We start from the raw sequence: 25,165 nt of genomic DNA, 5'->3' as shown, positions 1-25,165 counted from the left end.
CTGCCTACCCATGCAGAACAGATGGAATTAAACTTTAATGGGTACTACCCTCTGTAGGGGATGCAACCATCTCCTGCTCCTCCACTTCCTCCTCTTCATCATCCAATTCCCAAACTGAGGGGGGTCTGGCTATCACCCTGTATACTTTCTTCCCCCATTTCCACCTCTTCTGCATGCAAAATGTCGTCCTTAATTGTGAGCAGCGAGCATTTGAGTAGACACAGAAGTGGGATGGTAACGCTGTATAATAGCGTTATCGCCGCTCACCATCTGTGTTGATTCCTCAGTTTCTTCAAACCTCACAGAGGTTTGTGAATAGCGGAAGGTGACTGGAAAGGCGATGACCATGTTACAGCTGGTATTCCACTACTGCCCTCTGCTGCTCACAAAGCCTGACCAACATGTGGAACGTGGAGTTCCAGCACGTGCTAATGCCACACAACAGTGGGTGAGATGGTAATTTCCAGTGCTGCTGCAGCATTGACAGACCGGCTGAAGCTGTCGATGACTTGCGGAAAGGGGCACACAAGTGGCACACCTTCACCAATAGCTCAGGCAAATTGGGGTATGTTTTGAGAAACCACTGAACCACTAAGTTTAAGACGTGGTCTAGGCAAGGGATGTGTCTGAGCTTGCCGAGCCCCAAAGCCGCAACCAAATTACGGCCATTATCAGATACAACCATGCCTGGTTCTAGGTTGAGTGGCGAGATCCACAGCTCAGTCCAGTCATTTATCCCCTGCCACAGCTCTGCGTCGATGTGCTGTTTGTCCCCTAAGCATATCAGCTTCAGCACAGACTTTTGCCACTTCCCTACTTCAGTGCTACACTGCTTCCAGTCTGCTACCGACTGATGATTGACTGGTGCTGCATGCAGAGGTGGAAGTGGAGGAGGACACAGAGGAGAAGTGGGGGTTTGAGACACTAACGTAGGTGCTGGCGGAAACCCTGATCGACAAAGGGCTCACAATCCTTGGTGTCGGTAGCACCTGTGCCATCCCAGGGTACAACTCGCTCCCAGCCGCCACAACTTTCAACCAGTGTGCCGTTAGGGAAATGTAGCATCCCTGGCCAAATGCACTTGTCATGTGTTTGTGGTTAAGTGGACCTTTCCAGTAACAGCGTTGGTCAGGGCAAGTGTGATGTGACGGGACACATATTGGTGTAAGGCGGGCATGGCACACCTTGAAAAATAGTGGCGGCTGGGGACTGCGTAACGTGGTACAGCTGCCAAAATCAGGCTGCATGAGGCCTCAGTGTCCACAAGCCAAAATGGCAACATTTCCAGGGCCTGTAATTTGGAAAGCTGCACATTTAGTGCTATGGCCTGTGGGTGGGTGGCTAGGTATTTGTGCTTGCGTTCAAATGCCTGGACATTTGGATGCTACGGTAGGAAACGGAAGTGGATGTGGTCGCTGACGGTGCTTGCAAAGGTCCAGGTGCAGGGCGGGAGGCATCCGGGCCTGCGCCTTTGACAGGGGATTGCCCATAGGTGAAGAGGAGGCAGGGGAAAAGGAGGCAGACACAGATTGTGGACCCAGGTGTTTGTCCAACTTATTACTGTGCTTGGATGCCATGTGGTGGATCATGCTGGTGGTGGTGAGGTTGCTAGTGTTCATGCCCCGGCTCATTTTGGTACGTCAGAGGTTACTATTACTACTATTCTTTTGTCATCCGCACTTTTCTCAAAAAAGCGTCATACTGTGGAGCACCTACCTCTTGGCAAGGGAGATTTCCACAAGGGGTTGCTCCTTGGAACAGTCGTGGGCCTGTTTGGTGTGGCCTGCCTTGTGTCCCTTTTGCTATCCCACTGACTCTTCCAGCCTGTTCTGGTGCAGCAAATACCTCCCCCCTCTGTACTGCTGTCCTCACTCGGCTTGCAACCTTCCCAGGTTGGGTCAGTGACTTCATCGTCCAGCACCTTCTATTCCACTTCCTCGCTCTGGTCATCCTCCTGACTTGTTGACCTAGAAACAACCTCAGGTATTGACAGCTGTGTCTTATCCTCATCATGAACCTCTTGAGACACTAACTGCGGTTGACTTATTGGCAACTGTGTCTCATCATCATCATCCACCTTGTTAAACACTAATTGCCGTTCCCCACCGTCATCTTCTTCTGACTGTGGATGCTCTAGAGTTTGGGAATCAGGGCACAAGATCTCCTCATGTCCCTCTTCAAGCAGGCTTGGCGAGAGGCACAAATTAAGGAATGGACGATGAAAACAACTCCATGGAATATCCGAGTGAGGATTCTGTTGACCAGACTCTTGGCTACTGAGACTGGACTTTGTGGAAGACACGGTGGTGCTTAACCGACTGGAAGCATTATCTGCTGCAATCCAGGCGACCATCTGGTCACACTGGTCTGACTTCGAGAGTGGTGTTCTGCGCCATCCTGCAAACTGGGAAATGAAGCTAGGTATGGTGGATGAGTATGTTTCTTATGCTCTGGCAGCAGGCGCAGTTTCACCACGCCCAGGGCCATGGCCTCTGTGTGCACCATCAGCATCACGGCCACTGCCCCGTCCCTTACTGCTCGCCTTCTTCTTATTAAATCTTATATATGATTGAAAGTCTGTCACACGTACAGTAGCATAGGATTTGTAAGTGTATGTGCAAACATGTGGAAAAGTCACACAGGAGATATCCCGCAGATAATGTCAATGCTATCACCAGCAGCTCATAAAACATTACAGGGAATGTCACAGGTATTTGGGATGAGGAAACCTTATACAGGAGAGGTACCACCGATACTGTCACTGTACGGATGTAGTAGAGTTAACACTCATGATTTATGAGACGTGTTATTTAAACTAAATGAGTTAAGCAAACACCTTCAATTGCTTTTCAATGGCTTTTGGCACAAGATAATCAGCATCGCGGCCACCATCAGCATCACGGCCACTTCCCCATCCCTTACTGCTCACCTTGCGCATATTAAATGGTATATATGTTTGCAAATATGTTGCATGTATAGTAGCGCAGGTTTTGTAAGTATATGCGCAAAAAAGTACACAGAATGTCAGATATATTTAGGATGTGCACGTTAAACAAGAGTTATAGTGCAAGTAATGTCACTGTCACCACCGCCTAATAAAAAATTACACTGAATAAATGTCACTGATATTTAGGATGCGCACACGTTAAACAGAAGTTATAGCGCAAGTAATGTCGCTATCACCACCGTCTAATAAAAAATTACATTGAATGAATGTCACTGATATTTAAGATGCGCACACGTTAAATGGGAGGTATAGCGCAAGTAATGTCGCTGTCACCACCGCCTAAAAAAAATTACACTGAATGAATGTCACCGATATTTAGGATGCGTACATGTTAAACAGGAGGTATAGCGCAAGTAATGTAGCTATCACCACCGCCTAATAAAAAATGACACTGAATGAATGTCACTGATATTTTGGATGCGCCAACGTTATACTGGAGATGTAGCGCAGGTAATGTCGCTGCCACCAGCAACTAAATTTTTTTAATGATCGTTACTGATATTTCGGATACGCAAACGTTATACAGGAGATGTAGCACAGGTAATGTAACTGTACACAGCAGACACCGTCTACGGAAAAAGTACACTGGATGTTACAGATATTTTTAGGCTGCGCACACGTTATACAGGAGATGTAGCGCAGATAATGTCGCTGTCTGTAGCGGCCAAACAATTGTAAGCTATTTAGCACAGGTTGCGCTAAAAATATATATTGCTGCCACATACAACTATAGTCCTTATTCCTATTTTACTCCCTACACTATCTCTCCCTTCTGCTCTCCAGTTCTCCCTGACTAATACTGAGCCGAGCACGTGTCATCGGGTGCTTTATAGCACTCGATGGCACGTTTCGCCCAGCCAATCACTGCAATGCCAGTGTAAGCCATGTACCAAGGTGGGCTCCCCAGAATACAGCGAAGTCACAGACAAGGAAAGCGACACTGACACCAGTTTACTATGCAAGAACAGAAACTTTACTTAGACAACGAGTAATAACATAAGCATCACCAAAACAATACAAACATGCACAGAAAACGCTATATATCCCCGGACCCACAGTTAATGTCCCTGCCCACTGGACAGGCCTAGCCGATGGCGGACACAGCAGAGCCTGCAAGTCGTGCTGTGCCGCTACAGAAGACACCCCTAGCCATTGGCAAATGCAGCAGAGCCTGCAAGTCAATAACTGCGCTGCAGTCCAGTACAGTACAGCCTAGCAAAACAATCTAATCCTAACTAACTAACTAATGCTAGGCCTAGGCTAGTCTCAGTAACTTCAGGCACCACACAATATAACAATCAGTAACCAGGTGTACTGACCTGCATCCTTTATGGGCCCAAGGATGCAGCCTACCAGGGATGGCCACCAACCTCTTAGCAACCGTGCGGCCTTGCTTGATGATAAGGCCTTCTGTCCACACACTGAACTGGTCTTCCTGGGACAACCTCTCTTTCAAAAGAGCTGGATTTAGTCAGGGTATAACAGCTACTCTCCTCCTTCTGAGTGTCCATTAACTGCCAGACATCTGCAAGCCAGGATGGAATCGGATTCAGTCCCTCACAGCACAATCCTTCCACCATGCCAGATCAACACTTCCTGGTTCACTCACAGGCAGCAGCATGAGTCATCAGCATGAGTCATCATCTGTTTTGCATATTCAAATCTCAGAGTGTGCTGGCTGTAGCTGCAAAACAGTGGCCTCTAGTACCCGGAATTCCAAATGACAGTTTAAGAACAGACATTATGCAGAAATAGCTGTTTCACAATCTCACACCAGCAGCCAACATGGATACGGCATTACAGTCAGGGCCAGTACTTACCTGCACGTTTATTGGCTGCGGCCGAACACCGCGATGTGCTGAGCATCACGATTCTCCAGTAAAATTAGTGTTCGGCCGAACATGCTCGCCCAACACTAGTGAAGATGTCTCAGACAGGAAAAAGCCCCTACACAATAAAAAGGGGTTGGCCACTTTAAAACAATCCACAATGAACAAGTACGCAAGTCCATACTGTGCTACAGTAATTAGACTGTAATGTCATTTTCAGATCACCGGCACTTGTCTCATTGGTCCCCAGCTATGTAACCATCCCACCGCCGCTTCCACCATGTTAATTGGAACCCAAATGGCAATGGTCATAAGGTGTCATATGGTGTAATCACATGTCCCCATTCTTACCCATGAACAGCTGAATCCTCCACAGACACCAGTCAGCATTTTTACTCATCCAGCGCCTGCACAGAAGAAGAAGTGGATGGGTAAGGCTACTTTCATATCTGCGTTTTTCTGTATGGTTTTGAGATCCAGCAGAGGATCTTAAAACCACAGTGAAACACTTCTGTTATAATAATACAACCAGCTGCATCCGTTCAGAATGGATCCAGTTGTATTATATTGAAAATAAAGAAACCGGATTGACTTATGGTACAATGGTTGAAGTGGTTGATCTGTTTTTTTCATGTCTAAAAGAAACTGATATGGCACCGTTTTTTGATGCTGGATCCAGCTTCTTTAGTTTCCCATGCTGCACACAAAAACGCTACTTGCTGCGATTTTGTGTCCGGCATAGGAAAACAACAAAACCGCAATGGAATTCATTCTTGTTTACTCTGTTCTGGTTTGTTCTTTTCTGTCCCGTTTGGGGACAAAACAGAATTGTTCTGTTGCGGTTTTGAGACCCTATGCCGGATCTCAAAACCGGACACCACATTGCAGATGTTAAAGTAGCCTAAGAAAGCGGTCACATGATTTAATCACGTGACTCCTGCCATTTTGGTTTTCTTGCTTGTTACAGACTTGGCAGCGGGATGTTTGCATAGCCTTTGGATGGGAAGCTGGGTGCCTTGTGACAAACAGCTCAGGTGAGCTGTAAGGTACATATCCAATTACTGTGGCACAGCATGGATTTGTGTGCTTATTCAGCCTGAATTCTATAGGATAAGTAAGTGCCTTGCTGATCTCCATCCTTGTAAACCTCAAGTTGCTTAGGCATGTTTCACACTTGAGTTGTTGTTTTCCGGTATTGAGATCCAGCAGAGGATCTTAATACCAGAAAAAATGTTTCTGTTTGGTCCTCATGCATTCTGAATGGATGCATCAGGACGTCTTCCGTTCGGCAGCATTCTGTTTTGTGACCGGTCACAAAACAACTGCAAGCTGCGGTTTTGTGTCTGGTCATAAAACTGGAAAAAAATATGTAAGTCAATGGTGACGGATCCGTTTTTTTTTTTTGCGTTTTGATTTCACACAACCGCATCATAACGGAACAGATAAATACTGATGATCAAAATCAAAACTGATCCGTTTAATTCTAGTATTGAGATTCTCTGCTGGATCTCAGTACCGGAATTTAGAAGGTAAGGGTGAAAGTAGCCTTAGTCACAAGGCAAGGACACTTATACGCTAAGTTAGGGACAGCCTCATGACAGTCAACATACATCTTGGGAGCTAGCAATTTTTTTTTTTTCTGTTCACATTTCGATGAAGGTTAAACCTTAGAAGAACATATCTTTAGTACTCTAAGTCATAAAAGGTTTACTAAAATAAGAATATATAGGGCCGGATTTATCATATCATTTTTGTGTATCTCTGTTGCCTTCGGCACTTTCCCATAAAGGGGTGTAACCAAGGCTGGTAGAGGACGGGGGGCGATTGGGCTCGTCACACTTATCATCTTTTACACTTTTTCTGGCATAAAAGAATACTGAAATCTACGCCAGCCTGGAGATCAGTCTAAGCACACAGACTGAGGAATGCTGTACCTAATTTATAATGAAGCATATGTCTCGTCATAAATTAGGCGACATGCCTCTAGCAGTGCATGGGGTCATCATAGACTAGTGTACATCGCCAATCTCTGATAAATCACACCCAAAATGTTTTAAGGGCTGTGTTAGACCTGGAGATGGTTGGTAAGGTCAACCCTAAAAAGCGTTCATAGGAACGCTCGTTAACGATAATCTGCCTGTGTAAAGGTGCTGCAAATTACATGATGAACGAGAACGTTTATCGGCCAATCGCAAATTTTTAAGTAGAGTAAATATTAATTGTTTGCCATCGGCATTTCCTGCTGTTTAATCACTCTCCTCTGCTGGCATATAATGATGGTGATGAGCAAAGGCAAAGCAATCACTCCTACTCATACTGTGGAGGAGAACGCGGCATGTAATAGCAGCGGTCTCCTTCACTGACGAACAGGTGATTGTCGGGAAGGACAATCGTCAGCCGCATCAGCTGGTGTAATACAGGACCAATACTGCACCCTAAATACATTTATTCAAGAAATCTTGAACAAAAAATTGTAATTACACTTAAGCTTGATCAAAATATTAAAATTTATAGTATACTAAAAAACGACAAAACTCTTCATAGCATCAATTTCATATACTTCCATTCTCTTTGTTAGATAATACCGTCTTTCCGGAATGGATTTTATTTGTGATTGTACCCGCTTTCTTTGCTGCTATTGCTTTCTTCTTATGTAAAAGGTAAGTATTTTTCTATTTATATGATCTAAAACAAGCTTTTGTAGAGCAGCTTCTTAAACTGCTGGATATCTAAGGCCTCACAACATAGGCTGTCTACTTAAAGGGGTTGTCTCACTTCAGAAAATGGCATGAATTATGTAGACAAAGTTAATGCAAGGCACTTACTAATGTATTGTGATTGTCCATATTGCCTCCTTTGCTGGCTTGGTTCATTTTTCTTTCACATTATACACTGCTCGTATCCAGGGTTATGGCCACTGCTACAGCTCAGATGCAAGGTGGCCGGGAGGAGGGCTGCTGCGTATGCGTGCCTGTGTGTCTTCCCACAGTCCCAGCCACCAGAGAGGCAAGGGCTTTTTCCTGAAGAACCATTGGAGGAGGACATGAGGAAGGTTGAGAAGGATTTCTCCCAAGACAGTTTACTTAGGAGGGTCAACTATGAAAATAAACAAAGGGACGCAGATTTCAGGAGGTTTGCATTTTCATTTAAATATAGTCCCATGGCAGAGCGTATTCGCTCCGTTATTTTTAAAAATTGGGACGTATTGAGGAGAGATGCAAGCCTGTATGAACTCACTGAACAGAAACCACTGATTTCTTTTAGAAGGGCACATACCATAAAAGACATACTTGTCAGAAGCAGGTTTAAGCCCAGTAGGAATGAGAATTGGCTTAACAGCAATTTACCTAAAGGGAATTTCAAGTGTGGCAACTGCTCGTTTTGCAATTATAACTCCCTGAAGAAATCCATTGGATTTGCAGGTATCCAACATAAAGTGAACACCTTTATTAATTGCAGGAGCACATATGTAGTGTATCTGCTATTGTGCCCCTGCGGTCGATTTTATATCGGCAAAACTATCAGGTGCCTGTTTGAAAGGTTTAGGGAACACCTGAATTCAATAAGAACAGGAAAGGGGTGCCCTAGATTCATCCAACATGTCAAAGAGGCCCATAATGGGGATATCAGTTGCATTTCATTCTCCGGTTTAGAAATAGTACCCACTCCTCCACAGGGAGGAGATAGACACCGCCTCCTCCTGCAGAGGGAAGCCTGGTGGATCCTGCGCACACAAGCTTTGGGAGAGCTTGGATTGAATGATAGAAACGACCTCAGCCCATTCCTGTAATCAAAAATTCTTGATTTTACATTCGTATGTGTCCTATTTACTTGTATATTTGTGTCTGTTTTCTTGCTGATATGTTGCAAACTTGTTGCACTTGTCTATGTTTTTAGTTGTTGAGCGCAACCCCTTTCACCTATGTGCGGCCTGATTCGTCCATTTGTATGACGTCGGCCTGCACTAGAGGTTAAAGGAAGTGCGGACACAGATGCGCATTGAAGCACAGCCTGATGAAGCGCAATTAGCGCGAAACGGCCGCCGCTGTCACTGCGTGTTTGACTTGTCCACCCCCTGCCTGATTGTGGCTGAATAAAGCTGTTTGAACGCTACCGGTGAGTGCCGCTGCATATTCTTTCTACCTACCGACCATTATTATATCCTACTCACTGTTTGCAGCAGTGCACCGCCGAGCGCTCCTTTCTTCGCTGGCCTTGGAACGTTTGTGATTGCCTTACACTGACTGTGTGCTTGTTTGACTGTGCCGCCCCCTGCTCTTCTTCGTGTGGCTTTTTCCTATAGTGCTCAAGCATGGCCACTGATGCTGGATTGCAGGTGGTCATAACCATGGATATGTGCAATGTATAATGTAGAGCAGCTTTTTACGGCATCCACTGGGATACTCTATGGGATAAATTGCCTAATAAATGTATTATGGATGTGACGATACCAAATATGTGGAGGGGATTTTATTTTAGTCATGTTTTCCACTCAAGAGCTTTTTTCCAATGGCAAAATATTTTTTTTATTTTTTTATTTTTTTATTTAAGAAAACGTTTTAAAACTTTTTTTTTACTATTTACTAGTCCCACATGGGGACTTTAATAGGTGATCTTTTGATCACTTACAGTAAAATACATTCTATTGCATAAGCAATGTAATGTGTTATAGAAGATGAATCTTAAAGCCGGCCTGGGCATTCATTGTGTGTCCCTGCACAGTCTGACACTGGCAGCACTGATTGGATAGTATCAAACTGTGCAGGGACACACCACCAACTGGTAACACCCACCTGAATATTCATTGCAAACTGATCTTTATTCATTCATAACTTCTAAAAGGATTAATAAAGGAATGGCATAACATAAGAATGGATGATCCAGAACTGTTAACACAAGAAGGATACAAAACTAAAACACACCTTTCAGTAGAGGTAACATTGTAAGATGTATAATTGGTATGTTTTTGTTTTTGATTTGTTTTTTACACTAAGGCAGAGTATTAGACCACCTTTTCCCCATTTATATAATGTTTTCATCAGTGTATCAGTATTAATATTATTGATATGATTTATAGTTTTTCTCCTTAAATTTTTTTCAATTATCTGGTTACTATATTATTACATTCTTACAAAAATGCATTATATTATCATTTTGCAGATATATGAAAATACTGCTTCTTAAACCAATTCCGCATCCATCTCAAAATATCAAAAACTGGTTGTATATGAATGGAGAAAATGATTTAAGAACACAGGTAAATTTCTGTTGAACAGAGACTAATTCCTGAATTATTATTATTTTTTAATTGTGCATTAACAGGAGTAGACTGAATTTAAAACAGTGAACCCTTCACATTGAACATTCTGTGGAATTTGCAGGCAACATAGAGCAGGAAGAGCTGAGCAGATTAACTTTTTAAGAGTTTTGCCCAAGCTTTGCTTCAGCATTTGAGAAATGTAACTAACAGTTCATCCAGGGCAGAGCAGGCAACAGATGCAGGGTGAGGTCTGTTTTTCTTCTCATATCTCAGGCTCGGTACAGCTAGAGGTATGGGACTGGTCCTATGTAAAAGCTAACAGTCTAAGTTTTATAACAAGAATTTCACATTATCTGCTCTACATTAAAAGATAAGGCTGTTAGTAATCGTCAGAAGTGAAAGCTGCTGAAAGTGAAAGCAGGTTTCAGCAGTCCACACAAACAAGGACTGGAACCAAGGCACACATACCGTACTGGAACCCAAACAAACTGCAAATGATACAGTACAGACAAGACAAATGGGAACCAGCACACTAGCAGCTGCCTGGACCCCATGCAGAACAGATACATGGCGGTCTCAGCTACGAAAACACTCAGACAAGCAGAAGCCTGAACCCCATGCAGAATGACACATGGTGGTAGAAGAGCTGCACACAGAATAGATGTTCTCCCTCAGGAGAACCCAGGAGCCCTCCCACAGAAGGCAGAATGTAAATAGGACAGGAACAGCAAAACACTGCCAGGCTAACATGAACAATACACAAGACAGAGATGTCCTCCCTCTGGTGAAACGAGAAGCCCTTTCACCAAAGGCACAGAACATACACAACAGGAGCAGACAGGACAAGCAGATTCCTGTTCCCCGTGCAACACATGGCGGACACAGGCAAAGCAGCACACAGGCACATCAGGTGTCCTGGAATGTTTTAGACCGGGTCGCTAGCACGTACTGTTCCTGAGATATTCACAAAAAATGCAAATATAGCACATCACATGACCTACATTAGCCAATAGAAGCCTGCAGGTCTTTCTCTTCATATCCCAACTGCCATACACATGGTCACATGTTCCTTATCAGCCAATAGAAGCTCGCAGGTCCTTAGTCTCCACATACACACAGTTTTACACCAGATTTCCATAACAACCCAGCAATTTTTCTTCACTGCTGCAGGTCAGCTTTAAAGGGGCAGAGGCGCTGTGTATGACACTGTTAAGGGAGTGGAGTGCTGTGGAGGTCACAGTTAAGGGGACGTTATGCTATGGAGGTCAGTGGAAGGGGAAGATTGCTGTAGAGGCCACTGTTAAGGGGCAGGGTGTTGTGGAAATCACTGCTAAGGAGATGGTGTACTGTGGAAGTCACTAATAAAGGGGAGGCCGCTGTGGAGATCACTGTTAAGGGGGTGCAATGCTGTGGAGGTCACTGTTAAAGGGGTGAGCACTGTGGAGGTCTCTGTTAAGGGGGCAGGAAATGGTGGAGGTCAAAGTTAAGGGGATGGTCCACTGTGGAGGTCAGTGTTAATGTACATTAACTGCCTAGTCATTGCTATCACCCAGCCATGTCTCAGTTATTTCCATTATGTCACAGTCCTCCTCACACATCACTAATTCCAGTCCACCAGTTTTACACATAATAAGTCAGGCTTCTGGCCTTAGTATACATATAATTAAGAGGTTTATGTTTATGTTTACATCTTTCTTTCTGAACTGTTTTAGTCCCTCCGTCCATTCCTCCCCAATCCCATTACCTTGCCACCGATATCTATCTACACTATCTTCCCATAAGATATATATATATATATATATATATATATATACAGTACAGACCAAAAGTTTGGACACACCTTCTCATTCAAAGAGTTTTCTTTATTTTCATGACTATGAAAATTGTAGATTCACACTGAAGGCATCACAACTATGAATTAACACATGTGGAATTATATACATAACAAAAAAGTGTGAAACAACTGAAAATATGTCATATTCTAGGTTCCTCAAAGTAGCCACCTTTTGCTTTGATTACTGCTTTGCACACTCTTGGCATTCTCTTGATGAGCTTCAAGAGGTAGTCACCTGAAATGGTCTTCCAACAGTCTTGAAGGAGTTCCCAGAGATGCTTAGCACTTGTTGGCCCTTTTGCCTTCACTCTGCGGTCCAGCTCACCCCAAACCATCTCGATTGGGTTCAGGTCCGGTGACTGTGCAGGCCAGGTCATCTGGCGCAGCACCCCATCACTCTCCTTCATGGTCAAATAGCCCTTACACAGCCTGGAGGTGTGTTTGGGGTCATTGTCCTGTTAAAAAATAAATGATGGTCCAACTAAACGCAAACCGGATAGAATAGCATGCCGCTGCAAGATGCTGTGGTAGCCATGCTGGTTCAGTATGCCTTCAATTTTGAATAAATCCCCAACAGTGTCACCAGCAAAGCACCCCCACACCATCACACCTCCTCCTCCATGCTTCACAGTGGGAACCAGGCATGTAGAGTCCATCTGTTCACCTTTTCTGCGTCACAGAAAGACACGGTGGTTGGAACCAAAGATCTCAAATTTTGGACTCATCAAACCAAAGCACAGATTTCCACTGGTCTAATGTCCATCCCTTGTGTTCTTTAGCCCAAACAAGTCTCTTCTGCTTGTTGCCTGTCCTTAGCAGTGGTTTCCTAGCAGATATTCTACCATGATGGCCTGATTTACAGAGTCTCCTCTTACCAGTTGTTCTAGAGATGTGTCTGCTGCTAGAACTCTGTGTCACATTGACCTGGTCTCTAATCTGAGCTGCTGTTTACCTGCGATTTCTGAGGCTGGTGACTCAGATGAACTTATCCTCTGCAGCAGAGGTGACTCTTGGTCTTCCTTTCCTGGGGCGGTCCGCATGTGAGCCAGTTTCTTTGTAGCGCTTGATGGTTTTTGTGACTGCACTTGGGGACACTTTCAAAGTTTTCCCAATTTTTTGGACTGACTAACCTTCATTTCTTAACGTAATGATGGCCACTCATTTTTCTTTACTTAGCTGCTTTTTTCTTGCCATAATACAAATTCTAACAGTCTATTCAGTAGGACTATCAGCTGTGTATCCACCTGACTTCTCCACAACGCAACTAATCGTCCCAACACCATTTATAAGGCAAGAAATTCCACTTATTAAACCTGACAGGGCACACCTGTGAAGTGAAAACCATTTCAGGTGAATATCTCTTGACGCTCATCAAGAGAATGCCAAGAGTGTGCAAAGCAGTAATCAAAGCAAAAGGTGGCTACTTTGAAGAACCTAGAATATGACATATTTTCAGTTGTTTCACACTTTTTGTTATGTATATAATTCCATATGTGCTAATTCATAGTTTTGATGCCTTCAGTGTGAATTTACAATTTTCATAGTCATGAAAATAAAGAAAACTCTTTGAATGAGAAGGTGTGTCCAAACATTTGGTCTGTACTGTATATATTGTGAGGACTCGCTCTGGTAGACAGGATTAGCAGACACAGTATAGAGTCAACAACGAGTTCTTTAGATAAAACAGTGAAGTGTTTTATTCACACTTTAGGCAAATAACAAAACAAGCAGTCATATTCAAACAAAAAAGTCACCTTGCGGTGTTGGTGGTAATTCACACCATGCTGCAATTCTGCCTCAAAAAGTCCTTGCTGATAGCAGCACCAACCTGTTTTCACTCCAAACAGGTAGCAAGACTTCATCCAGACACAAGGCTCCCAGATCCCAACACAGAGACATGGCTTCTGAGCTCAGCTGCCTATTTAAGGACAGCTAGGTGCTACCAAAACCCAGACCGGCATTTAAAATCCGGTCCAGCAGCACATGCTGGGAGGAAAATACCAGTTTTCCCAGACCAAACCTCTCACTGTGTCACATACCCCCTTTTTGCTAAACCCTGAGGTGGTGAACACACGTCAGACAGTGTACCCGAGACAGGGTATCCGCGTTTCCCTGTAACCGGCCTGTCTTGTGTTCCACCGAAAACTTAAAGTTTTGTACTGAGAAAAACCATCGGGTGACCCGGGCATTTCTGTACTTGGCCTGGCTCATCCACTTGAGAGGGGAGTGGTCAGTCACCAGGCGGATTTTTCTCCCCAATAAATAATAGCGGAGAGATTCTAGTGCCCACTTGATAGCAAGGCACTCTCTCTCCACTATACTATACCGTGTCTCGGCTGGGGTGAGCTTATGGCTAAGGAAGACAGCGGTATGCTCCTCTCCGTTTACTTCCTGAGACAGTACAGCACTGAGGCCTACTTTGGAGGCATCGGTCTGTACTATAAACTCCCTTTTGAAGTGAGGCATTACCAAAACTGGGGACTCGCACAGAGCCGACTTCATAGCGGAGAAAGCCTCTTCTGCCTGATCATCCCAGAGAACAATCATTGACTTGTGTCCCTTTAAGAGTCCTGTCAAGGGCGCGTCTAGAGTAGCAAAGTGGGGAACAAACCTCATGTAATAGCCCACCATTTCCAGGAATGACTTTATTTGCCTAGTGGTGACAGGTCAGGGCCAATTCCGCATTGCCTCTATTTTGTTCACTTGGGAATTGATGACTCCATGCCCAATGACATACCCCAGATACTTAGTCTCTTCTATACCTATCGCACATTTTTTTGGGTTAGCAGTTAGGCCAGCTTTCCGCATGGAGTCTACTACAGCCTGATCTTTGGGTAGGTGACTTTCCCAGTCGGTACTGTGGACGACAATATCGTCCAGGTAAAGCGTACCGGTGATGTGGACAAAGCACAATGTCAATTAGTCGCTGAAAAGTGGCGGGGGTGCCATGCAGACCAAAGGGTAAGACCTTATATTGTAACAACCCCTCAGGCGTGATGAAGGCAGCTTTCTCTTTGGCAGCCTCCGTTAAGGGCACCTGCCAGTACCCTTTTGTGAGGTCCAAAACAGAAAAATGCCGTGCTTGACCCTACCTCTCGATGAGCTCATCTACCCAGGTCATGGGATACGCATCGAATTTCAAAACCTTGTTAATTTTTCGAAAGTCGTTACAAAACCACAACGTCCTGTCTGGGTCCGGTATCAATACTATAGGATTGGCCCACTCACTTTTTGACTCCTCAATGACGTCTAGCTAAGCTACAAAATTAGCTGCACCTCCTCCGATATGGCTTGATGCCGAGCCTCAGGCACCCTGTATGGTTTAAATCTGATGCGTTTGTAGTGAAAATCAGAGTGGCACTGCATGAAGCAGATTGAATCCCTTTCATGTCATCTACTCGTCACTGGGAAACTTAGCAGGTATGCATGTGGTATGAGCTCTGCCAGAGGTGCTCTGTCCAACATGTAACAAGGCAGTTACAGCTTCAATAATATTGCACAGATTAGAGACAAGGGACGGCACTCACCGAAATACGCTGAATCAATTTCCTTTATTCCTGGTAGAGGGCGGACAACATACATGCATGCTCCAGCTGAGTTAGGCGACAGCCGTGTCGCACCTCAGTGCTTCGTCAGGGCCAGACGCGTGATGTCTTCTGTACAGGTTTCCCTATCTTTCCACGGTTTGAGTAAATTCACATGGAAAACCTGCTCTGGCTTTCACCGCCTAGGCTGGTGTATCTTGTAGTTCACATCTCCACCTACAAAGTACATTGTAGGGCTCCTGCCACCTAGCCAGGAGCTTACTGTCCACGGTCGGCACCAGAACCAAAACCAGATCACCCTGGTTAAAGATCCGGACCTGAGCCTGCCAATTATAGACCCGACTCTGGGCTTACTAAGCTGCCTCCATATGCACCCTAACAAGAGGCAACACTGTCTCTATCTGATCTTGCACCTGGGTAACATACTTAATGACACTTTTATGTGGAGTGAGTTGTTGTTCCCACACCTCTGGCCACATCCAAGAGACCTTGAGGGTGTCTGCCATATAGCAGTTCGAAGGGCGGGAACACAGTAGAGGCCTAGGGTACCTCTCGCACTGCAAACATGAGATGCAGAAGGAGGTCCCCGTCCTTCCCATCTTTAGACACTAGCTTTTTCAACATATTTTTTAATGTTTGGTTAAACCATTCTACCAGACCGTCCGTTTGCGGATGGTAAACGGACATTCGTAGTTGTTTTATGCGCAGCAACTTCCAGAGTTTCCTCATCACCTTGGACATAAAAGGGGACCCTTAGTCAGTCATAACCTCTTTAGGTAGTCCTACTTGGGAAAACATCTCCATTAACTCCTTAGCTATGAGTTTGGCCTACGTATGTCGCAGTGGCACTGCCTCCGAGGACCGATTGGTGTAGTCTAGAATGACTAAGATGTGTTGATGCCCTCTGGTGGACTTTGGTACTGGGCATATGAGGTCCATAGATATTCTGTCAAACAATACTTTGATAGTCAGGAGAGGTACTAGGGGACTACAGAAATGTGGCTGGGGGCTAGTTATCTGGCAGGTCGGGCAAGACTTACAAAACTCTTCCACTTCTTTGAATATGCTGTGAAGTCCGCCGCGGTTGCAATGGCACCATCAATTTGAGACATTATAAATAGTTCCTTTTCCAGCGGTCAGGTGCCAGCTATTCTGAAGCAGGCAGTGGTGACACCCCTGCGTAAGAGGCCGGCGCTGCCTGTGACCGATCTGAGTAACCTTAGACCGATTTCGGGACTGCCGTTCGCTGCAAAGATAGGCGAGAGGGCGGTTGTTGCACAACTACAGGGATATCTGGAGGTCAATCACATTCTTGACGACTTCCAGTCGGGCTTCCGACCCCGAAGGGGTACTAAGACTGCTCTAGTCAATGTCCAGGACGATCTACTGATGGCATTAGACCAGAACGACTCTATGGTCCTAGTCCTTCTGGACCTATCATCCGCTTTTGAAACTATTGACCATCAAGTGTTACTGAACCGGTTGAAAGTGGTAGCCGGATTAGATGGAAAGAGCTTGGCATGGATGGTCTCATCTCTCCAGGACAGGGTACAACGAGTGAAGCTGGGGGTATTTCACTCAGCCGATCTCCCACTGTCCTGTGGAGTACCACAAGGCTCGGCACTATCTCCAGTCTTGTTCAACTTCTATCTGAGACCATTGCCCGACATTATCAGGAGCCACAATCTTCAGTTTTATGTTTATGCGGATGATACACAACTGTACTTTAGGCTTGCCAAAGGAACAATTGATCAAGTTGATCTGGCTGGATGTCTCTTGGAGATCGATCACTGAAATGAGTGCCAATCATCTAAAGCTTAATGGCACCAAAACTGAATGTAGTACATTCAGTGACCAGAAAATTAAACCCTCAGCACCCCAATAGCCATTGTCTATTGGACCTGTCCCTGAGACAGCCATCCAGGTCAGGGACTTGGGAGTGGTCTTGGACTCTAGATTAACCCTGGCTCCTCAGATAAATCAGGTGGTTAGTACCTGCCACTACCAGCTAAAACTTCTGAGCAGGATCTTAAAATACATCGAATCCCCTCTCAGGAAAACCTTGGTCGGAGCAGCGATCAGCAGTTGGTTGGACTTTTGTAATGCCTTGTACATGGGACTCCCTAAGAAGAACTTGCATAGACTTCAACATGTGCAGAATGCTGCAGCAAGGCTTTTAACGGGTGTTGCCCGCCGAGAGCATATCACTCCCTCTCTTAATGCCTTGCACTGGCTCCCCGTCCAACAACGGGTGATGTTCAAGATTGGATGCTTTATGCATAGGGTATTCCATGGTGTGGGGCCCTTGTACCTGCGACGTAAATTCACCAGGTACGCCAGGACATTGAGGTCTAGTAACTCTGCGAATTTTAACATCCCGCAAGTTAACAAGATCAGACGTGGAGGTAGATCCTTTTCGGCTCAAGGGGCCAGATTTTGGAACCACCTACCTCTGGCCCTGAAAATGATTCCCAGTCTTCTCTCATTCAGACGTGCTCTGAAAACCTTACTTTTCAAACAGGCATTTGATCTTCCTATATAACACTTATTTTTGGTTCATATAATTTTGGGGGGTTTCCTAAATCTTAGTCTACAAATTCACGGTTGGTAATGTCTCTTCTATTTTAAAGATTCCTTTTCCTCACGTTTATTAATTTTGTTCTCTTCACATTCTCTATATCTCGTCCGAACCCTTTGAACCTTGAGATCCCCCTACCTTCCCTCCTTTTTTCTTGATTCTCCATTTGATAAGTGCTAGGAAATTGGTCTCTGGAATAGGTGCCTTATTCTCTAGGCCTTTGCGGCCCATGGCAAAGTGTCATGCCTTCTTCTTTTTCCTCCCTTGTTGAATCAGCCAGCTAAGCGCATCGAGGCCCTAAGGGTAAGACTGCGTGTATACAAGACTATACATCATCATCATCATCATCATCATCGGTGGGTTAGATCTAACACAATATTGCGATAAGCCTTGGGGACCACCTTATTTCTTTTACCCGATACAACACATCCTGATGAACCACAAAACGGGGAAACACTCACTCTAACCCAGGTTGTTGTGGTTCACCATCTACTATTAACAGGGTTGGGTCCCAACATTGGGTGGTACAAAAATTATCCCGGGAGACATTGAGTTCTGCCAATTCAGGAACCAGTGGCAAGTCCTCCACGTCTCCCACCATCAGACTTAGTGGGGATGTCTCCCCCTCTTCCACCGAAGCAGCGGTCTCCCCTAGCGCTGGCCCTTCAGTCTCAGATTCACAGGGTTTTGGTCTCCCCCTGAGCTGGGCCACTCTGCTAGGCTTACCCCTGTCTCATGGGTATCAGTCACTCTCATAGCAGGCCACAGTGCCGGAAAGACTGGGAAGCATCTCCCTATTATGAGTTTGTAATGTAGATTTGTGGCGACAGCCACCTCGTGGGTCCATCTACCGGCCACTGTAGTTAGAGACACCAGTGCGGTGGGGTAGTCTTTTAAATCTCTGTGGATGCACATCACCCCGAATTTTCAGCCAGTATACTCAGGGGACCGCACCAGGGTAGCCCTTACTATGGTCACCACACTCCCTGAGTCCAGCAGAGCCTCAGCCAGACTGTCTCCCACTTCTACCTGGCACAAATGATCTAGAGACTCTGGGGTACCTGTTGCACACAGCCCCCTGGCATATAGCGACTGACGGTAGCCATAGTTAATGTCCATGGGCTCAACCCGATGGGGACAGTCAGCCCTTACATGGCCAGGCTCCTGACACCGCCAGCAGACTATCAGATTTAGGTCTGCCGTGTGTACACCCCGGGTGAGTTTTATTGGCTCAAATCTCCGGGCCTGGGGTGGAGATTTCCGGGGTTTGCCGACCTCCCTCTCAACAGAATTCTCCTTTATATTCCTGGTAGCTTCATAGCATTCCACCAGGTCCACCATCTCAAGGGCATTTCCAGGAGACACCTGACCGATCCAGTGCTGGAGAGGGTATGGCAAAGCACTCCAGAACATATCGGCTAATAGTCTATCCAGCATAGCTGTGGGACTCAGCATGTCAGACTGTAGCCATTTTTGCAAGAGGTGAAGTAAGTTAAAATACTGGGGTCTTGCAGGTTCAGCTGGTTTAAACCCCCACTAATGCACCCGCTGGGCCCGGACCAACACTTTCACCCCCAGTCCGGTCCGGTATTTGACCTCACCTGGCTGTAGATCAGCCCAGCAGCACATGCTGGGAGGAAAATACCTTTTTTTCCCAGACCAAACCTCTCACTGTGTCACAATATATATATATATATATATATATATATATATATATCTATATATCATAATTGTGCAGGCCCACAGAAAATAGCTATAGTGTCATTTATAACAGTGAACACCGTAAAAATAAATCCTACAAAATAATGTTAAGATTGCTGTTTTAGCCCTAAAAATAAAATAAAAGTTATTTCATATACTATAAGAACCCCAAAATGGTTCCTAATAAAAAAAATCTAGTCGCACAAAATTCAAGTCACAGCTCAATTAAAGAAAAAATAAAAGTTATGACAGTTAGAACATAGAGCTGGAAAATGTTACTGGTCCGTAAGGCTAAAATTATTTATGTCATTAAGGGGTTAAAAAATGCACTTGTGTCCCCTGAGTTGGGGCCAACTAGATTTACTAATTAAAATTCTACAATAAAAAAGTTAAGTTTTTTAGTTTCCAAATTTTAATGTGACTATGGAGGGTTAACAAATAGCTTTGTGGGAGAAGATTCAATCTAACTTCTTGATTGAAATTCCTGTTCTTTCTGTCGTTAGGAGTCCAGTGGGTGGTCCTATTCAGTGAGCTCTGTATACATGCTCATAAATGGAAGTGTAACGGATAGTGGGTGAGGAACTACAGTGTCAACTAACCAGTTTTACTTAGGATCCTTGATTTTCATTTTTTAACCCTTTTACAGGCTGCTATCTCTTGGAATAGTCTCAGTATAGTTGGCAGCTGACCTACTGGGGTCAGGGACTCCAGTGCGAAGCGCTGAGGGAACAGACTAAACACGTAGTCAGGGAACAGGCTGAGGTCAGGGCAGGTAGAGTTTGTGCATATCCGTCAAACAAGTCCAAGGTCAGAGCAGACAGCAGAGGGTCAAGAGGCTGGGGAACAGATTAGGATGTGTGTGCCGGCCTTTAATACCTGAGAAGCACAGCCACACGCCCTGTACGACGGGAGAAATGGGCTGAAGACGGAAGTGCAGGCTACTGTCTTCTAGATAAGCACAAGATACCGGTAGCTGGTCCTGCTGTGGGTGAGGTTAATGAGGATCTGCGGGACCTGGCCACCCTTCAAGATGGGAAGGAAGAGTAAAATTGCACCCATGCCCACACTTGGTTCAGCACAATCTCAACGTATACTCACCACACTTATCTGAAAAGGAAACCTTTTGGCCAGATTGACTACTAAGCCCAGCATGAAGAGAGAATAGCTAGATCAACAAGACTTCTCACAAAACTACACGTCAATCTGCTCAGCTCCTCCTGCTCTATAACCGCTTGCAGATTGGTTAATTTGAAATATGTTGGTCCATTCTGTACTTCTGTCTGCCTTTAACTGTACATTGAGACACACAGAGTTGTGCTAAAAGCATTTTGTGTATTCGTGAGTACAATTTGTGGAATGAGGTATCACATGTCAGATGTTTTACAGAGAGAGCCTTTGGGCTGAGCATATCATTGAGCAAGTATTTCTGTGTGTGCTTAAAAAAAGAAAAAGAAAAAAAGCTTTTATAACATTACATGTAGGCAAATAGTAATGCACACATTTCCTGATGTGTATATATATTATAATTAAATACATTTTATTTTGTTTTGTTTTTTTCACTTTTTCAGGCAAATGTCACTGCGCAAAATGAACAGTCTGTACCACTTACTGAAATAGAGATTGTAGCAACTACTAAAGACTGCGATGAAAAACCTTAGTATAAATAAACTTTTGTATAACATGCCTCAAAAATGTCATCTTTATGGTGAAACTTGAAATGTTCACTTTTGTGTTCCACACGAACCAATAGCATACAGACATACACGTAACAAACATCGTAAAGAGTAATAGATAAATACTATATGTAGATATTCATTGTGGCGAGAGACTATCACAACCAAACAATCGAATTCAATATAAAAGGGCAATTAAAAACATATAAAGCGGTTCCTCAAGTTACAATATTAACTAGCTCTTGGACAAACATTGCAAGTTGAAATCATTGTGACTTGTGACCATAGGAAAGCTAAGGCAGTGCTCCAGAATAAGGTACTTGGAAATTGTTTCCTGTTGTATAATTATTTAATGTTATGTAATGTATTGTATACCCAGTATATCTTTCTGTGGATCAGTCAGGGTTAATTATATTGTAGGAAGATAAGTGATGTACTTAGGTCCGCCCCTACTTCAGTCTAGAGTTAGCTGAGGAGTTAAGAGAAGCAACATGTGCTCGCTCCTCAGAGGTCTAGTCCAACATCATGTCTCTGAGAAACCCACAGAGAGAAAACCATCTCTACTTTACAGTACTCCAGAGAGAAAAAAGGCCGAACTAGAAGATCCAGAGTCTGTAAGGCCAAGCATTGGAGTCAGTCAGTAAGGTATTTTCTGTTTAAGGCTGATAAAGACTTTACTACAATGAAAGTGACATTGATTATAATACACCATTCCATGCTTTTACATGATCCTGGCCAGCCGTATGTTAATCCTGTATCCCTCAGCTGGGAATTACAGACAAGTTGGCAAAAACCTTATTGCCAGCCTTAGATTCTACAGAAGGAGACTTTGGAAAGAAAGAGAAGGAGTACTACAATCCCCAACCTTGCTTATAGCCATACATGGTTATCTGTGACGGCTTGCACTATTAATTGTTTGGAACTGTGTTTTGTTGCCGTTGGGTGTACTAGGATTTTCCTTCTGCACTTTAGTAAAGAGATGTTTGTTTGTTTTCTACAATCGGCATGGTTACTGACTCTAGCATCATTTGCTGACCACAAGAACCTACATCTTCTGCCTTGCACTCATACAACACTCATAACAACAAGGGCCTCAACATCAGGGTGTACCCTGAGGGAAGAAAGGATGTGTCCTCCCGTCTCTGCCCAGCCTTAGGGAGAATCGATGTGAGGATTATCACTGTGAATAACTGTTGCAGCCAGAGCTCCTACCACTCTCATTCTCCAGTCTTCATGGGCATGCAACACTAGTCATAATTTCTAAGGTGCTGAACCTAAAACCAGTTTATTTATTTTATATTCATTAATTTTAAGTCCTAGCATTTTATAGAACAGGATGAGCTGAATATGGTAGATTGATTTATAATTTTGTCAGGAAAAAAAATTCTGTAAAACTTGTGACTTATTTATTTAAATCTCCTCTTTCTGGGTTTGGAAGTCAAATGTGCAGCTCTATCAGTGGTTGACAGGTATTACTGTATATAAACATATACAGGGAAGACTGTCAATCACTAATAGGACCCATCCACATGACCCATAAGGCCAGAATGACAAGAAATGTAAATGAATAAATAACAAGTTTACTTAATTTTTCTACAAAACTGTATTGACCTGCTCAGCTACCCCAGCTCTATAACATGCTGCCTGCAGATTGTACTGCATTGGTTCACTTTAAAATTGGTAAGATCCCAGGGACAGGAGGCAGGTTATGGTTTTACCTAGAAATTGCAGATTTATGGAAGAAAGTTACTGATTTGTTATCTAAAGTAGTTTGGCTTCCTGCCCATTCTTTCCTAGAAAAAATGTCTCTTAGAGAAGAGTCACATAAAGGAAAAATTGAGTAAGGGCTGAGAGAGGGAATGAAAGGGGTGGATGTGAAAGGAGGTTAAGGAGAGGAAGAAGCACCAAGGGACAGGGGGATTTGGATTATCCTGGGGAAATTAAACTGGTGGAAATGTAGTTGTGGTCAGTAGGTTACACCAGCAGTAATTAATTCAACCAAGGTCATCGGTGAATTGCATTAGATCATGAGAAAAGGAAAAAGAAAGACTACACCGGAATGTAGAGGGGTGTGGTGGGGGCGCCACCAAACTGGCCAGAGATATAGAAGATAGCCAATGTTGTCAATAGCTATATCAGAATAAGTTTCTTTTGATATACCTATTGACAACATTGGCTATCTTTTATATCTCTGGAGAGTTTTGTGGCACCCCAACCACACCTCTCTACATTTCGGTGTAGTCTTAGAGAAGAGGATTGAATAAAGCTGTTTTTCTAAAAGCAGAGAATGCTAAAATAAACTTCAGAATATGTCATATTATTATGTTTGATTGCTGTTTGAAACATATAAATAGTGCTACATAGTTTTACTGAAGAAACTTTTACCTTTTCAGGTTACACCTTATGGAGCAGATTTATCAATGTCTTCCATTTTACACCAGTGCGTCAGAATGACAACTACGGCAGCCTGGCAGAAAGCTAGCAGATAGTAAGATAACTGTCGGGTCCACTAGCCCCACCCCTCACCTGCTATACCCTATTTTTGGGAAAATAGCGAGGGCTAAATAAAAATGCTAAGTGTGACAACATTTATTGGTAGTGCTGTTTAAAGTGATGGATAGTGATAGAGTGTGTGACTTTTTTATGCCACAAAAGTGATGTGGTAGGAATAATAAATTTCCCCCTATGTACTGTATGTTTCCCCCAAATTGCACTTTCTTTGTTTCTTACCGTGCAGTACTGTAACTTTTTTCCTGTTGTTGTGACAGTTTTATATGACTACTGCAATTTAAAAAAAATATAAGAAAAAATAAGTTACACTTAAGTGTATAGGCTGTAAAAGAAAAAGTAGAGGCTGTAAACAGTTTGCGAATAAAAAGTTTCCCCAATGTGACAAGGATTTGCATTGTTCAAGACAAGACAACCCATTCAAACACTGAAGACAGCTCAATGTAAGGTCTCATGCAGACAACTGTTTTTGGGATCCGCCTCCGATCCTCATTTTTTATGGTTAGGTTGCCTTTCCCATTCATTTCAATGGACACTGCAAAAAATGAGGACAGCACACAGATGTCCTCCTTGTGCTGACCGGATCTTTATGTACTTATGTCAATCCCACAAAAAAAGATGTCCTAAGTTTATGGGTTTGCATAAAATACAGATGACACATGAAATCCATCCTTGGATCATTTGCTCAAGGGACAGTCCTCTGAGCGAGCCCTGTGCAAACTCTGTAAACTGTACAGACTGACACTGGGAAAGCAGAGCTATGTCTACTAAGCCTTGATCATGTAAATACTTCACAATGCCTTAAATTGATGTTGACGGGGTAACAGTATATTTTGGTTTATAAAACACAATTTTTCCCCAAAAGTGGGGGGAAAATTGCAGTGCATCTTATAAATCAAATACAAATAAGTGCTTCCATTATGGAAAAGCTCATTAGTATGCAGGAGGCATGGGGAGTGGTGACTGTAGCACTGCTAGCTTTACTCACCGCTCTTTGGTCTTCTTTCAGGCCAACACTGCACTGTGTCCTGATTGCTTATAGTATAAGGATGTAGTGCACATAGGCATCCACTGTGGCTTGACAGTTCATGGGGCCCAGAAGAAGAACAGGGAGCAGTGAGTGCAGGAAAAGTACACAGCCTGGAGTAGGAGAGGTAAGTTTATTATTTTTTTTGTTTGTTTGATCTGAGGTCTGGTCATATCTGAGGAAAGCTACTTAGCCCGAAATGC

The 25,165-nt window shown here is 43.9% G+C and overlaps 1 protein-coding gene across 5 annotated transcripts in view; it reads left to right on the top strand.

The window, feature by feature from the left end:
* Window positions 1–24,320, top strand: part of LOC122930542 (interleukin-5 receptor subunit alpha-like) — a 141,828-nt gene extending 117,508 nt beyond the window's left edge. For 4 of the 5 annotated variants that reach the window (XM_044284012.1, XM_044284010.1, XM_044284014.1 and 1 more), the window contains 3 exons: window positions 7,415–7,496; window positions 9,997–10,093; window positions 23,821–24,320. In XM_044284012.1, the coding sequence (XP_044139947.1) occupies window positions 7,415–7,496; window positions 9,997–10,093; window positions 23,821–23,916 (275 nt within the window). In that variant the 3' untranslated portion in view covers window positions 23,917–24,320. Of the gene's footprint in view, window positions 1–7,414; window positions 7,497–9,996; window positions 10,094–21,322; window positions 21,438–23,820 lie in introns of those variants that run through there. The other variant, XM_044284011.1, reaches the window with a different exon arrangement.
* Window positions 24,321–25,165: the final 845 nt, after the last annotated feature.

Source organism: Bufo gargarizans, chromosome 3, assembly GCF_014858855.1.
Source record: "Bufo gargarizans isolate SCDJY-AF-19 chromosome 3, ASM1485885v1, whole genome shotgun sequence".
NCBI lineage: Eukaryota > Metazoa > Chordata > Amphibia > Anura > Bufonidae > Bufo > Bufo gargarizans.
The sequence above is the reverse complement of the archived record's forward strand: the minus strand, read 5'-3'. Positions and strand labels throughout refer to the sequence as shown.